This window comes from Rutidosis leptorrhynchoides, chromosome 4 (genome assembly GCF_046630445.1).
Source record: "Rutidosis leptorrhynchoides isolate AG116_Rl617_1_P2 chromosome 4, CSIRO_AGI_Rlap_v1, whole genome shotgun sequence".
In the NCBI taxonomy this organism is placed as follows: domain Eukaryota; kingdom Viridiplantae; phylum Streptophyta; class Magnoliopsida; order Asterales; family Asteraceae; genus Rutidosis; species Rutidosis leptorrhynchoides.
The window spans coordinates 98399777-98417358 of NC_092336.1; the positions used below are offsets into that span (position 1 = coordinate 98399777).

The following is a 17582-nucleotide window of genomic DNA, read 5'->3' on the forward strand; positions in this document are numbered from 1 at the left end:
GTTTTTGTTGCTTTTCCATATATGTTAGTTTAAAAAACATGGTACATTTTTTACGACGTATTGCACAAACTATTGACCTATAATTCGTGTAAATTTTAAACTTTTGATTAAAAAAGTAGGTGGCAGAATGAAAAATATGTACCGTCTGATTTCAATAATGGAGTAGTGAACTTAGATTTAAGAATATTCTTGACTTAAGTTATTTCTTCAAGGAAAAAAGTCATATTCGATTTACTTCATATTTCATTTATAATACATCAACTAGTTTTATTTTATACATTCAATTAGTATTATTTTTATAAACTTGATTAAATATTTTATACTGCATAGTGTTACTGTTTATATACACTCTTAAGTAAATAACTATATACTCACTTCGTCCCAAAACATATGTTCTATTGGTGTAATTTAAGCAAAGTATAAAAATTTCTTTTCTAAGAGGACAAGAGGTAATGTCACTTTTAGTATTATAAACTATATAAGAGTAAAAAAGTAAAGCTGATTGTCTTTTTGGAGAAAACAAAATTAGAAATACACATGTATTTGAAGATGGATGAAGTAATACTATATGTATACTACGGAGTATTAATTTAGCAAATTTTTACATTATAAGAGTGAAAAATTACTGTAGTTTTTTGGGTTCGAAATACCTTTATAAGATAGAAAAGAGTCATTAACTGACCGTTTTACACTGAGCATCAAAATACTCAGGACCGGCCATGCTCACACCACACCACGTTTCCTAATAAGTTGGTAACCATTCACCCATGATCTCCAACACACTCTCATATCCTCTTTCCATTATAATCGGCCATAAGCAAATACCGATTCCAATTAATCCACGTTCACTTAATCAACCTATTTGGCCAAATACTTACCAAACTATTATTATAACCATAACTTGTAAAACATTAAATACTATCCATATTAATTAGCATAGCATATAATACATTTAAACCAAAACTTATATTATAAACCGATTAAAACCAACAATTAAAAGGCGTCGATCAAATAAAAAGTCAACTTTTGTTTCACAAATTTTCGTTCCTTTTGATGTCAAAATACTGCCTAAGACTATTCGTAACGGTAGGGGGCGTGAGTTGCTTTTTGATGACTAGGACGTGTGGGTTGTTTGAGTGAAGTACTGGTGGTGTGGGTTTGTGGTGTGAGTTAGTGGTGTGAGTTAGTGGAAAGCTGATATGGCATTCTATTTTTAATTTTTTCTGTTTTATTTATTTATTAAACCTTACTATTAGATAATACTCTATGCCTAAGTTAAAATTAGGGAGTAAAATAATAACTAAGTTAAAATTAAAATCAATATGCCTATGTATGCTGACATAAATAATATCTATCTTCAACTCCATATCCATGGAGTCACTGAAACTTAAATTTCCATTTTCTTCTTTTATTTCATGGCAGCTAGAATTGACATGGGACTCACTCACTGCCCAAATTAGACATCCAGCTCGCGTCACGTGGCCTATCCACCCTCCCACACCCGTCTCTCTGAGCGTTGCCAAGCCACGCACCAAACTGCTGCCCCTCTTCCCGCCCCTTCCCCACGCGCCGCTACTCCATCGGGGTGAGCGTGGCCGGTTCCCACGGCGTGAGCCCACTCCCGTTACAACCGGTCTAATATGTTACTGAGTATATCTTGCTACCGGATGTTGTATCACAAGAAGTCGGTTTTAGTATTTTACTCGTATTTGTTTTGGTGTATCACAAATGTTCAATGTTCATCACAAAGTGTTATATGATGGGTATCGATTATGTAAATATTGTAGTGTACACAAAAATTACTCCGTAATAAATATGCGTCGACTATCTTATTATGAAAATTACAGGTTTTATAACAAAACATTTTGATTATCATCAAATTTGGTAAAATTACTTTCTCTAATGGAAAGAGATAAATAGTTTAACTTATCAAAGTGAATATCACATAACAGAATAATGTTATTTTTTTTTTATTTTTTTTTTTTTGAAAGATCAATAATTTTATTAAACATAAAACATTACAACATTATATGGCAAGGGCTCAAAAGCCCTATACTCGAACTACATGCATACCAACACGAAAGTTTTTTTTTTTTTTTTGGGTAAGCAAAAAAAAAAAAAAAAAACTATCTATAATTACAAAGCGAACTATCTATAATCTATAAACTATAATAGACGTTGGAAATTGTATTCACGAGAGTTTGTAATCGGGATATGTTGGGAAAAAACCCATTGTTACAATTTTTTTTATTTTTTTTTGAACGGCGATTTTTTGGCATCAGTAGATCATTTATTTCAACGACACTCATCATTTGCACGTAACACACACGTTCCGGCGGGAACCCGAACCCGATCAACGGTACTCGGGAACACATCCATTCGGGCAGTGGTTCCGAGTAGAGGTTATTGGACCCTCAAGTAGTTTAAGAACTTGAAGCCAAGGCGAGAAAATAGACGGGTACGGTGTTGATAATCCAACGACAAAGGATACGACTACCTTCTCATTTAATCACTACTCGAGGAAGCAATTGTAACAATGAGTGAAAAAAACCCAACATTAACCGATACCAACTTTTGTTACTCGATTAACATCGCACTTTTTCGGGTTAAGATGCCAATGACCGATACCAACTTTTATTATCAAACTAAAGTGTGAATGTTCACCTTAATATTTTTGTATGTCCTAAAAAGTAGTCAGTAAAAAATAATTAAAACCATTAAATTTTTAGATTTACTTTCATTTGTTACTCTTAATATTAATAACTCGTCTATTCAAAAAAAAAAAAATAATAATAATAATAATGTATAGAGTATAGGCTTGAAATTAACATTTTGTTAAATTACCTTAAATTTAATATTTTATTTTAGTAGTAGGACATGGCTTTTGAACTAGAGTGTGGTAATGAACCGAAATAAAATAAGGAGATGGATGCAAGTGAATTTTATAGTCAAAATGTTCCATCTTATGAATGGACAAATATAAGTGCATGGAAGTATTTTTTTTTTTTCTTAGATAAATAACATGAGTAATATGATATATAATTGTAATAATTTTGGAAGTAAGGAGGAGAATAGCATATAGTAAATATTTTTAACCCTAAAAATTGTAGATTTACATTAATCAAGTGTAAGTATACAAATATTAAGAATCGAGCGTAAGTAATCTAATCTTAAGAGGAACGGACACCCCCCTCCATGTTAGTTTATCCTTCGCCCCTACTCATAGTGGTTGCAAAAATCATCCCGTATCTACTAATATGAATTTATTTGCTTGTTATCTTTTTTTTCTTTAATTTTTTTTTTTTTTTTTTTTTTTTTTTTTTTTTTTTTGAAAAGCCAAATTTTTATTACCAAAACAACAGTTGCTCGTTATCTTAAATTCTTCTGATAATACCCTCATCGAATTCTTACCTAAATAGCAACATTTTTTTTCTTTTATACTTGATAACGAAAAACCCACAATTTAACACATATATTATGTACAAATGATCATGAATTCAATGTATAACCATCACAAATATTACTTTAATATTCTAGTAGTTCAAATGCAACTTGACATTTTAACCTATTACTGGAAAAATTTCTCTTACAAAGTTAAGTCAATGCACCTTAATATTAATATAAATTTTATGAAAATTTATACTTTGTAGTTAATGGTTTATTTTGTATAGGCGGTTTTACGTTTGTTATTTTGCATCGTTCGTATATTGTGGTTGGTTTCCTTCGTGTTCGTTTTGTGTTTGGTTGGATCGAGCTTTGGTTCACGTGCTTGTTTGTTGGAGGCTTTCATCAGTTTGATAAAGTTTCTTGTTTTATAGTACATAGTTTTGTTTTCGCCAAAAATTCAAATAACTAATTAACTACTCCGTATTTAATTACGTTACATATTAATAGATTAGATGGTTTATAGTAATGGCTCAACACGTACATTTGTAGATAGTATTTGTATAGAGTATAACTGGTTCAATGTAATACTCAAAGTGTATGCATATATATAATACGTGATCAATGAATACACTGATTGGGGTTTCATTTATAATATGGTATCAGAGCGAGGTTGAAGTGGGAGCATCTGGTATGGAACCTGACGCAACATCTTTAGGAGTCGGTAATACGGTAGAATGATAGGAAAGGGTACGGGTCATTATTGTTAAGCAAAACATCATAATGAGACAAAGAAGGACTCGCGTGAAACGAAGAATATGGAAAATGATCCTCATCAAACCGAACATGGAGGGAAGTGATAACCTTGTGAGTTTGAAGATCTAGACACCGATCGCCTTTGTGATCATTAGAGGGACCAAGATATACACATGCAGTTGACCGAGGAGAGAGCTTGTGTGGGGCTGTAGCGGATATGTTAGGATAACATAAGCATCCAAACACATGTTAATGAGTAAAATTGGGAAAGAAACCAATCAGCATCTCAAACGGAGCTTGATAATATAGTGTAGTGATTGGAAGAAGATTGAGAATGTTCCCTCCAGTCACAAGTTTGCAGATATATTTACCTAGGGTTTACCTTCACAATTGTTTCTTGAATTTAGGTCCAGTCTGAGCATTCGGGATCCTTCAGCTCAAACTGCGAGGGGGGTACGTTAAGTATTAATAAATTAGATGGTTTATAGTAATGGCTTGAAATATATATGTGTAGATAGTATTTGTATAGAGTATAAAGGGTTCAGTGTAATACTCAAAGTGTATGTATCAATATAATACGTGATCAATGAATAAATCGATTGAAGTTTTATTTATAATAAATTATTTACCTGTAACCATTTAATTGGTAACTATTAACAATAGAAGTAAAATAAAATAAAATAAATATAGTGCCTCAAGTGAATTTGTTTGTGACTACCATTAGATACACATGTGATACTCAAATGCAAATTTTATTTTCTTTGCTTTTATTTCTCACTTACATTTTTCTTCTTTTTTTTACTCAAAGTTAAATTTATTTATTTATTTATTCATTATATTATAATTATAATTATATATATAAATAATCTGAATAGATATAAATATATAATATAATAATACTAATAATAATATAATATAATATTATCCTTTTGTTGTTAGTTAATTGATAATAACTCATACCTCTTTGTTATAGGTTAGGAGTTCAATTCTCTGAAATGACAACATTGCACACAAGGATATTCCCTTATCTTGAAACCATCCAAGGTCGTCTTTCACATGACGTTGCGGGAGCAGCAGGAGGGGAGTTTACCGTTCATGCCTTCAAATTTGTCCGAATTTTCTCCAGAGCATTAGTTCAGGACGTGTGGTTTAGTCTCCTGATTGATACCAAATTGATGTTCAAAAAATAATGATACTCGTAATATAATATTAAGATTTTGTTTACCAAATAATCACGAAAAATTGAGTTAGTTACAACTTATTTAACCCCGTGTTATATTTATAAAAAAATAAATAAATCACGGAAAATGTTGTAATTTGTACCTATCGTCACACATCGTGTGTTTGTGTGTAAATTTAAGACTATCCACATCGGTCCGCGGTTGGAGCTCCCTTGCCCACCGCCGTTGCATCACACTGATGCTAGCAGGCGCGGTTGCATCCACCGCGGTCCAAAATGTTGCACAACGACATTCTTTATCGCGCTAGTGGGGCCAAAATATTGGGATATATCCGTTGCAAAATAGTCGTTTGACTTTTTTTATTTTTTTTAAGATAGCACTATATATGTATTTGTCTCACCGTTTCATACATTTTATACTTCCACTATTACAAATAAAAACACTTAAAAAAGTTATTTATTTGATAATGGATCGAGATAACGAAACTTATGAAGAGGCGTTAGCACTTGCAAGTTCACATAATCCAACGCAAGTACTCGATGTAATTGATTTTTTAGAAGAAGAAGATGAAGCCGAAGGTGAAGTCGATCGTATCGATACCTAGAACTCCTAGAAGACATTTTCCTAGAGATCGAAAAGGAAAAGCTAGACAACTATTCAACTGATCCACAACTAGATGAAGATGACGAGGTCGAAGAAGTGTATGAAGATGAAGACGAAGACTAGTTTATGATTATTGTATGTTTTTATTTTTTATGTACTTTAATTTAATGTTTAATGTAATGTTATGTTTAACTTTAATGCAATGTTTATTTTTTGAACAACACTTTTATTCAAAACACATTTTCAAACGGTTACATTTTTTGAAATACAACATAATTAAATTAAACTTAAAAGACAAACACAAACACAAACACAACGGTTACATGATACTTAATCTTCTTGGGATGTTGGAACATCCGACCAGAATTGACCATCACTGTAGTAAGCAGAACTACAAGGTGGAGAGTAGTCTTCATAAACCAAATACAGAGATATCACATTTGAACGCCATGAGAGAGTTTCTTTGATCGAGTCCCAAGCTTTTTCAGTCCGAAGACTCTTGGCCGACATTTCGAGAAGACGATCGTCTTCAAAGTACATAACATCATTGTGTTCGAAGGGTACGTTTTGCTTCAAGAAAGCTAATAAAGTTACTAACCCGATGTCACGAATGTCAATTTCGGCAAACGTGACCTTTTTTCCACTAGTGTAATCATACACTTTGTACTCCGAATTGAAACTACCACCGTAGTAAACGTTGAACGAAGCAATCATGGGGGGAGTAGTCAAAATTTTTTTTGTTTAAGTTGTTTGAGTTTGAAAAAGAATAAGATGAAGAATTGTGTGTTTAAGGAGTTGTGAATTGTTGTTTATATAGAGAGTGTGGAAAAGTAGCCGTTAAAAAAACGGTTCATTCTATAGCCGTTTGAGTTTGAATTTTTTTTTTTAAATTTTAAAATATAAATAATAATAATAAATAAGAATAATAAAATAATTAATATTTGAAGTGGGGTCAATGTGATGAGTGTTATGGATGTTAGTGAATGTGGTTGGAAGAAGCTGCTGAGGTAGCCCTAATGTGGCAGCAGTGTGGTTCCATGACAGATGTCATGGATAAGAGTGGTCTAAGTAGGATCACGTTTATCCATTAAATTAAATTAAATTAAATAATAAATCGTATAAGTATCTATCTATATACTTATATAAAAAGAGAATTGTTTATCCTAATTCTCAACAAAGCCATTTTTAAAGAAGTTAATGACAAGTGAAATTTACATTTGTCAAATTCTCATTAATTATGATTAATCCCATTAAATTAAATAAATGATTAATAACAAATACGTTTTTTTAGTAATTTGGTTCCCTAAATTTAAGGGATTGTTGAAACTAACCAATTAAAAAAATATGATTAATTATAGTAGAACATATCTATCATTTTAACAATTTGAACGATACTTATGCATTTTTAATAACCTTAAAAATTGAATACATTTATTATAAATATATATACCTTTTTATTATTTTACATCTCTTCGTATTTGCTGCTTTGTCAGTGAAATAGTAAGTATGTATGGTCCTATAATAAACTTTATAATATTACAGTATGCGTTGTCCTTTATTTATCATTTATTTAATACAATGTTGTTGTTGTAGATGGTGTTTATTCTGGCACAACTATTGTGGTTTGGCATGGTTCATCACACAAACAGTTTAGTAAAAGCGAATTAGTAGACCACTTACGATAAATATTTATTTGTGTGTCGTTATTCATTTATATGTTATTATTGTGAACCAATGTCCTTAGACAAAAAAATTTATATCTATATGTAACTAATTTTCAAACAAATTTTGAGTAGCCGTGCAACGCACGGGCTCAAACCTAGTACGGAATATATAGTATACTAGTGAAATGACCCGTGCAATCACGGGTTTGTTTAAACGAAACAATTTAATTAATGACATATTTTAGGTATTAAGTGAATGTAAATGGTAAAATAATTTATTTTAATGGCCCGTTTGACTAAGAAACTTGTCGTTGTTTTTACAAATATATAGAGACATGTATTTTCGCATACATATGTAACGTAATTAATTTCGTAGAAAGAATTCATATTTGAATATTAATAATATAATAATTATAATTATAATTATTGTATTAAAAGTAAATAATAATAATAATAAAGTTCGCTCAAAGTTGAGTATTTATATTTTTAATAATAATAATTATTATTAGTAATAATAAATGCCTTTTAAATTTTTTTAAAAAATTCAAATTACAATTTAGGAGAGATTAGTATTTCATTTTATAAAAGATTTTGAATTATTTTTTTAATTAAATTAATATATAATTATGACATTATCATTATAAAAATTAAAAAGTAATTAGCTTAATGATTACATCATCATTTTAGAGCTTTATATGACTACTAATGAAATGACCTGTGGAACCACGAGTTTGTTTAAACGAAACAGTTTAATGATATGTTCTAGGCATTAAGTGAACGTAAATGCTAAAGTTATTTAGTTTAATGACACGTGGAATCACAGAGTCCGACTAAGAAACTCGTCAGTTGAACATTTCATCAAACACCTAAATGCATATTAAACAATCCACATACAATCATAAGAGATGATATTGGTTGTCATTTTATTTTAAAAGTGTAAATCAAAATATAAATTTAGAATTAGTTTCCTTCTGCCTAGCTTTAATACTTTTCCGTACTCAATTCAAAATAATTAATTAAAATAATTTAAAATTATTTAATTTTAGTAATTAAAATAATTATTAATAAGATTTAATAATAATAATAATTAATTAATTAAAAAAATTTACTTTTAATTTAAAATTATTTAGATTAATGACATCACCTATCATGCTTAAATTTTTTTTCTTTTTCTTTTTGAATTTTTATTAATAAAGTAATTAGCCTAATAATGACATCACCATTTTAGCATTTTAATATTAACTATATATAGTTATATAAGTTAAAGGTGATGATATATACACAATCATTTTTTGTTATGTACACAATTATCATGTTTTACAGTATTGTACAGTACAATACTGTAAAACATAATAATTGTGTACATAACAAAAATGGGTTGTGTACATATAACTTCCCATAAGTTATTGTATGTATTTATATATTTATATAGTTTATATATACGGAGTAGTTTAGAGTTTAAGGTTTTTATATTTTATATATTTATATTTATATTTATATTTATATTTATATTTATTCACACTCATCTTCCTTCATTTGCCACGCATCCCTTTTTTCTTATTTGTGAGCTCTCTCTTTCTTTCTTTCTCTCTCTTTAACATAATTTATGATCCTAATAATTAATTGTAGTTCTAAATATATGATCTTTAGCATGATTTTGTTTGTGATTTGGGGTTTATCTATAATGCAGTATCTGTAAAATTTTATCTGTTATTTTCTACGTTAGTAAGTGTAATTATTTGTTTAGATTATTGGGTGTGTTTAACTGTGAAATTTATTATTTTTCTTTTTTTTATTTATTTATTTAGTTTATAGTATCATAATTGTTCTGTATTATCTTGATTCTGATTCTGTTTACTATTTAAGGCCTAATCATGTTTTTAGCCATTAGAACCCATTTTTGTTTGCTATAAATACACACACAAGTTTTGCCCAAAAAAATTAATATTGCATTTTTGTTATACTACTGTTCTTGATCTTTTTAGTCTAAAATTATTAATTTTGTTTTTTTATATGGTTTTTCTTTAGACAATAGACATAATTGGGGTTTAAAAAGATGGCTCTTTTGGAATCAAACAAAAACAGAGGGGAGGTAAGGATTCATGAAAATTTGGATGAACTTAGCACTGATTTAGCTGACTATGTAGCCGAATTATCCGAAACATCAGTTAAAGAACGAGGCGTTTTCGCCATTGCTTTATCTGGTGGTTCACTTATTAGCTTATTGAGGTACAATAGTTAATTTTAATGTGTTAAATGATTAAATATATAGCTTTAAACTGTCATTTTGTATTGAATATTTTGAGTTGAAAACAGGAATCTATGTGGAGCTCCTTATAACAAAACTGTGGATTGGTCAAAATGGTATATATTTTGGGCTGATGAACGCGTAGTTGCGAAAAATCATGTTGATAGCAACTATAAACTTGCTAAAGATCATCTTTTGTCCAAGGTAAATGGTAATTTAGCTTTTGCACATATCATTGTGTATTACTTTATTAAAAGGAGTTGAGTTGGTTTAATTTTTGATCATTGCATGAATATGGATACAAACAATCATTTTTTGCCTTTATAAAAGCTTTGCACATATGATATACTGGTATAAAGTTTGTGACTTTTGCATAATTAAGGGTAGGAAAACAGTATTTATTAATAATTTAATATCCTTTTTTGTATAATTAAGAGGAACTTAAATCTTGATTCTGCCTTATCCAGTTCTTGATCTTAAGATCTTTAACTACATTTCCAGCTGTTACCACACATTATTGATTTATTGATTATCCCTGTAATTGTTTGATTGGTATTGTAGTGAGACAAAAAAGTTCCCCACTTTTTTATTTTATAATTATAATATTAGTATTCACTTGAGGCCAACAAATTAAGGGTCTATCCATTTACATCAGTTCCATTTTAGATTTGGAGTTTGTTCGGCTTTTTATGTACAGTTGGTGGACCACTTTGAGTTAAGGACAGAGGTGATAGGTTTTCTTGACCCATTACCTTATTCGGATTCTAATGGGTCAATAGTGTTATAGAAAATTAGCTTAGCACAAAAAGGGAACCAGTCAATTGTGTCGAACGGGCCAAACGGGCTAAAAGTACGAGAATTGTATTATTAATGCATACAAAGTTCCTAGATAATCTTGTTCAAAAGGCAGATAATTAGAAATAATGTAGCATTTGTAATCATATGTAACCAGTATCTATATTTTAATTTTAATACGAGTGACAGAAAGTGACCTGCGTCAACCTGGCCCAGCCCATATAAAATTACCCTCTTTGACTTGTTACACTACTTGTTTGATATACCCCTTATGGACAGAACTTATATGGGTCAACCGAACCCGACCCGTGTCAACCTGGTCCGTTTTTGTTGGATACCAAGTATGATGATCTTTTTTTTTTTTTTTCAGTTGCCTATTGTTCCGAGCCATGTACATTCCGTCAACGATTCTCTAACTGCAGAAGAAGCTGCTAATGAATACGAGTTTGTGATCAGACAACTGGTCAGAACCCGCGTGGTCAATGTTTCTGACATCAGCGATTTCCCGAAGTTTGACTTGATCCTTCTAGGGATGGGCCCAGATGGACACGTGGCATCTTTGTTTCCAAATCATTCGGTTCTTGATGAAAAGAACGAATGGGTGACATTCATCACCACCTCACCAAAACCACCTCCCGAAAGAATCACTTTCACATTGCCGGTTATCAACTCTGCAGCCAATGTTGCGGTGGTCGTGACAGGTGGCGGAAAAGCGGAAGCTGCCCATCTGGCGATAGACGATGTGGGTCCCGAGTGCCCTGTTTTGCCAGCTAGGCTGATTGACCCAGTTGTAGGGAAACTTGTATGGTTTTTGGATAACCAGGCTGGATCAAAACTGAAGGGCTTTTCTCAAATTTTCTAAGTAGATAGGGTACTTGTTTGTTCCACTGTCGTTTTGGTTAGTTTTTTGTTTTGGCCTTTTGGGTTATTTTTGTTATCAAATATTTTGAAGGGCTAGTGGCAAAACTGTGATTTACCCTGCATATTGGGTTTTTTTTTATAAAAATTGGAAGAGGTGTTTGACAACTTATGTTAATTTTCCATCTAATACGGTAAGCTATTAGGTTTATGGGTTTGTGATTTAATGATATATACATGTGGGTTGCTTTTTGAATGATTTTGAAATTTTACAAATGCAGCACCTACTCATCATTTAATTAAATCAAAATACATTTATGTGATGGAAATAGATTTTTGTATGATGTGTATGTTCTTATCCTTATCCAATTCACAAGTCCATATTTAATATGTCTTACAAGTTAGGTAAAAGTGGGTCATTAGTTTAACAAATTGTCCAATTTAACATCTATATTTTAGGCTAGAAATTGGTATGACTAGTTGGCTACAGAAGTACTAATAGCAAAAATCTCTGTTTAGTACTTTAGTTTTTGTTTAGTTGGTACTTTATTTTATACGGAGCAAGTGTTATCTTTGTTAGTCATTTACATTAATGATCGTTAAATCTTTGTTATGCTTTTTTAAGCGTTAGTCATCTACTCCCTCCGTTCCATATCTATTGTCCATTATTCCTTTTTAGATGTCTCAAATTAATTGTTTTATAAATGGAAAAGAATAATGTGATAACTTTCTTTGTGTTCCTACTTTATACATGCAAGACAAAAAGATTGGTAAAAAATAAGGAGTAAAACTAAAAAGTTAACAGTAAAGTAAATGTGTCAGGTACTTTTTTTAAACAATATCCTTGTTTGTAATAAAAACTTTTAAGAGTTTATGGAAAATATAACCTCTAGAAAATAAGCTACATGAGGTAGTTTATACTGTATAAAAAATCTAGGAGCATATGAAGAGTGAGATTACATTGATACCCCTTAAACCATCATAAACTATCTAATTTTTATCCTTAAATGTTATTTTACATACAAAAAGTCTAGCTCCAGTTAGTTTATAACACACAGAAAAAAAGAAGATAAACTTCAACGCTTCCCGCTACAAGCTCCAACTAGTTTATCCAAACACATCCTACGTAGGTGAATCATATGATACAGTTTTATGGATTTATCGGTGCAAATCACTGATACAGTTATATGGATTTTTCAAAGTAACCACAAACTAAACTAGCAGTGAAACAATTGTATATATCCAATTACGAGAGAATTTATTTTTTGCCTTAAGTGCTACAAATTGCTCCACGGACAATGTTACGTGTAATGTAATACAATATGAATCACTTACAAGAACATAGCCTCGAAATCCCAATGGATATCACATATCTTTACTCAACTCATATGTTTAAAAATGCAACCAACAAAATGGTGATCCAATACTACAGTTCAAAATCTCTTTAAATGCAAAAAATTCCATACTACTTCTTGTGCAAGTACAAAAAGGTGACAACAACTGATATTCCAACAACTGCAACCGGAACAACCCAATACTGCTTACTGATTTCTACAAGCTTTTCGGGAATATAACTATTTTGTTTCTTCGATACAACCTCGAGTTGAGGGATGTCTGATGTGTCAAGCTCACCAACACAAAAACTCTCCATAAGTTCTCTAGCGCTTTTGCTATGGCCTGCATCTTCAAATTCATCTGTGGCATCTTTCCCTTTAAAACCAGATAATGTTACATAAAAAGTTAGTCTGAATAATTTGATAATTAAAGGTGGGGCAATATGGACCATGTTATATATAGACTGGTAGAGTTGGTTATATGATACCTTATGTCAAAATAGTGTAATTTAGATAAATAGCTAAACTGAAAGTACATCAAAAATCACCTAGGGCGGAGTCAGGATTTTAAGTTGTCGGTGTCATAAGATAATACTGAAACATATTGAGTCACCAAAATTTACTTGACAAAGAACGCAATCAGATTTATTTGATAAGCCCACTTGAAATATTGAATACAATGGGTATGTTTGGCAAAACTAGTTGGTAGCTGTTAGTTTTTTAAATGTATTAAGGTGTTTGGCTGTTAAAATAAAGAGTAAAATGGCAAAAAACTATGAGCTTTCTCTCAAACACTACTATTAGCTTTTAACTTTTTCACTCCATCTAAAAGCTTTAAGTTCTTTTAACCAATAGAAGCTTTTTATAAGTTAGGAGCTTCTTCATAAAAGCTAGAAACTAAAAGCTCCAAAAAGCTTTCAACCAAACATGCCCAATGTCACAAATCATTTACGGCTCTAGTTATTGAGTCGACATCAAGCGTCGATTTATTGGCGACTTGACTGACACTTAGAGCCTAAAGTAAATTTCAGGCAGGATTTAAAACCATGAAAATTTGATTTTACCATTTTCATGGCGTCTCAATTTTATTTTATTTTTAAAATTTTTTTTTCCTACTTATTGGCCGGAGGTCCACTCAGAAGCAATCTCTCTATCCGTTGAATAGAGAGAGGGATGACTTTCTCTACTTTTGAGAGTGTTTTTCACTCTGGGCGGAGAAATGACTTGTCTTTATTCACGGATAGGGGAAGGATTGTCTACATCCCACCTTCCCCATACACCACTTATGTGGTATTGGGTTTTGTTGTTGTTGTTGTTGTTGTTGGTGAATATAAGTGTAATTCTAACCCACATTGTGTCAGAACCCAAATTTTGAATGAGTAGAAAGTAAATAAGGGTAATAAGATAGTAAAGAAAAAGTAGAAAGTAAATAATGGTAATAAGATAGTAAAAAAAAAAAAACTTGAACTTGAGCCAATTCACAAATTATATTTTTGTTAGAACTGCAGTAATTTTATTGATGTAAAAAAACGCGTCTAGTAAGGAACTAGAAACAATACAAATATACAAAAATAAACTACAGTTGCTTACCTAGCCAATTGTTCCACTAATTATATTGAGAGACTACCAAGCGAGCTACATGAACTATTTCTACATTTATTTAATGTATAATGTAAATATATCATGATATATGAGTGAGGTCGTATAACCCCACAAAAAATACACATGGCTCAGCCTCTAAAGTCACCTAAAGGGTATTTCAATATTAAATGCATTAAACCTCCTAAATCATGTTAGTAACTATTGCTAAGTTCGTCAGATAATGTAAGTATAGGTAATTATTGCTAATCGGATAGTGCAAGTATTAGTAATTACCAGTAACCTCCAAGAGTACATCATCTCCACCAGGGTGTTCTTCCATATAAGATGACACATCATACACCTGGTAAAGTGGCAAAGCAATAACCAAACGCGTTTCAGTATCAGAATAAAAGAAAGAATATGTAACATCTCATTATATTATATAGAGTATTGTTTCAGTGTGAATTTTCCATTCACATTTCTATGTTAGGACAAATCATTCACGCAAGAATATATGTATATTTAAGTTGTAGGATCGTTTAAGCCCAAACAACATGTCCTACATATAAGCCCATGAGTCCCTTAGTACTCTAAAACCAATTGGTGAAAGAGGGAGGTTCTCATAAGCTTATAAGCATACATTTGTTTCTTTTCATATATCGTCTGATATAGGACACAATTAACCGATTAGCTCCACCATAAGTTAAATCGCAGATCAGTCCATTTGGTGACCAAACATTTTTCAATCAACCCCTAATAGCTCTTAAACTATTTGTTACTCTTTGTCTTCTCACGTTATGTAATTTAAACGAACATGAACAAGAAACTCTGTTCTTTTATCCGTTCATCTTAGGTCATTTGTTAAGCAAAACCTTAATGAACGAACACGAAAACACTCCGCTCGTGTTCATTCTGTTCGTTTTCAGTCTTAGCCACATCAATAGTGATCACACCATTCTACACTAAAAACATAACCATCTATAACAATGTATTAATAGTTAACATTAATAACTCGTTCAAAAAAAGCTATGATAAAGTAGCTATTGAGCTCAAAACCACTAAATACCAATATACTCAAAATCCAAGCTGTTTAAATTTACAGGAATAACATAACATCATACCTAAAATTAAACATAAAAGTAGATCATATAATTATAAAAGATTAAACTTATCAAACAAATTTAATATCAATTTTGAATTTTAGATGTACCAGCTAGAACTTTTAATACCAAAACCCTAAAAATACAATTAAACTGAAATACATATCCAATCATCAACACTGCACACAATTAGTTGAGCTCATATCATGATTATAGATAGGTGACGTGTAACTATCGAATACAAACACATATATTGATATATACAAAAACATACAGCTGTATCTATAGTAAGAAATTGACCTTGCCGTCAACAACAATCCAACAATCGCCGGCTGAATTGTGCTCTGATGCTTCTTGCATCGAGTATAGCTTCGTTAAAGTTGGCATTTTTTGTGAAGAATTTCAACTGTTTTTCAAATTTCTCAAAAATTGAATTGTGCTTTTTTTTTTACGAAATAAAATAGCCCTAAAATTTGATGTCTTATATATCTTGTTGCTCAAGTACGTACAGTGAATATATTCATTGGACTTGATTGTGTAAGCCCAGTTACTTAAGAATATATGATAGGTGTTAGTTATAGCCCAAATCTCAGCTGTTGTTTGACGTAGAAGCTTTTTTTTTATCTTAGAAATTCGAAAACAGTATTTATTTAAAAAAAAAAAAAAAATTGTTGGAAAAGCAGTATTTTGTAAATTAAAAGAAGTAAATATCAAGATTTGTTACAATTTGACTCGGTCCAACTGTCTAATTGACAATCCAACAATCTTTTAAATCAAATATTATTGATTATTGATCTAGTTATTGATCTAGACATATTACACAATTAAAATGAATTACAATGCCAACAACTATTAAAAATATATGGCAAACTGTGTTTTGTTTTTTCAACACATATAATTTCAAGTATGGTTACCTACACTGTTAATTTGCTTATTGTGTTATATAATTAACCGCAACGAGACTAATAAACCGCAACGAGACTGTTTATTTGCTGGTATGTTCAGTTCTATTTTCATAATTATGAATTATTCGTTTTGGAATACTGAAGTTTATTAGAGTGCTCCCAATGGTGACAGAGTTTCTTCCAGGACTAACCAATCATTCAGCGCCACATCAGCACCTCCATCCCACTTCCTTCCCAGGACTAAACCGAGACTAAACACTCCCAACAGTGACACTCCTTCCTCACCCACCATATTAATTAATTAATCAATTGTACAAGACCACTAGCAAAAAGTACCACAAAATTAAGCACACTTCCGTCCTGAAATGTGATTAAAATAGACGAACGGAGAGACGAGGGAGCTGGGCGAAGGGCTGGGCGGGGTGGTGGGCGGATTCGTGCCATCAACTTCTTGCTGGGCGGACTCCTGGGCTGGCTCCTGGACGAGCTGTTGGGAGCAGCCTTAGTATATTTGTGTAGCAATGTTGGTGTTTAATAGGAATTAATAGGAATGTAAATGTGTATATGTTATATAGAGTATTCGAATTCATAAACACTCTTGTAAACTTTATTGGTCAAATGCATTTTTATAGATCTGACTACAAATTTGATGTATTCAAGATGCAGAAACTAGAGTTAAGAACATGAAATTAGGGAATTATGGATAAAAAATGTGATGTTAATGAAAGAAATCTCTAGCTTCAATCATCATCATGCTGAAAAGGTTTGATTTTTTATTATTATCTTTTAATTTGGTTCTTCTTATTTAAAAACCGGGAACCACATTGACTCGCTTGGTGTGGTTTTTAGAAGCTCCTTTATCAAGCATATTAGTGATGGAGCTTCTACGTCTTTTTGGAATGATGTTTAGCTTGGTTCTTCTTCTTTGAAAAACATGTTCAAAAGGCTTTACCATTTAGAGACAGATTGAAGTAAAGGTCCGGGATCGCTTCATCTTGGATGGGTCAAATTGGGTTGTAAAATGGAATTGGGTTCGTGCAGTTTCAGGTCGAGCAAGGAATGAGTTAAACGAGCTTAATGGGCTGCTGTCTTCAATCGTACTTAGCCCAGATCAGCGCGACAAGTGGGCCTGGTCTCCAGGTCCGAATGGGGTATTTACTACAAATTGTTTAT

General features: G+C 31.4%; 2 protein-coding genes across 2 annotated transcripts; one reads left to right on the plus strand and one right to left on the minus strand.

Annotated features, from left to right (window-relative positions):
- Positions 1-9083: 9083 nt before the first annotated feature.
- Positions 9084-11735, plus strand: LOC139839972 (probable 6-phosphogluconolactonase 1). The gene is made up of 4 exons (XM_071830188.1): positions 9084-9151; positions 9617-9817; positions 9905-10040; positions 11002-11735. The coding sequence occupies exons 2-4, from the start codon at positions 9645-9647 to the stop codon at positions 11491-11493; spliced, it is 801 nt and encodes a 266-aa protein (XP_071686289.1). The 5' UTR covers positions 9084-9151; positions 9617-9644; the 3' UTR covers positions 11494-11735.
- A 1009-nt stretch (positions 11736-12744) lies between these two features.
- Positions 12745-15939, minus strand: LOC139843673 (cytochrome b5). The gene is made up of 3 exons (XM_071833793.1): positions 15805-15939; positions 14699-14765; positions 12745-13199 (listed from the first exon to the last, which is right to left on the minus strand). Exons 1-3 carry the CDS (start codon positions 15889-15891, stop codon positions 12955-12957), a joined length of 399 nt encoding a protein of 132 aa, XP_071689894.1. The 5' UTR covers positions 15892-15939; the 3' UTR covers positions 12745-12954.
- Positions 15940-17582: the final 1643 nt, after the last annotated feature.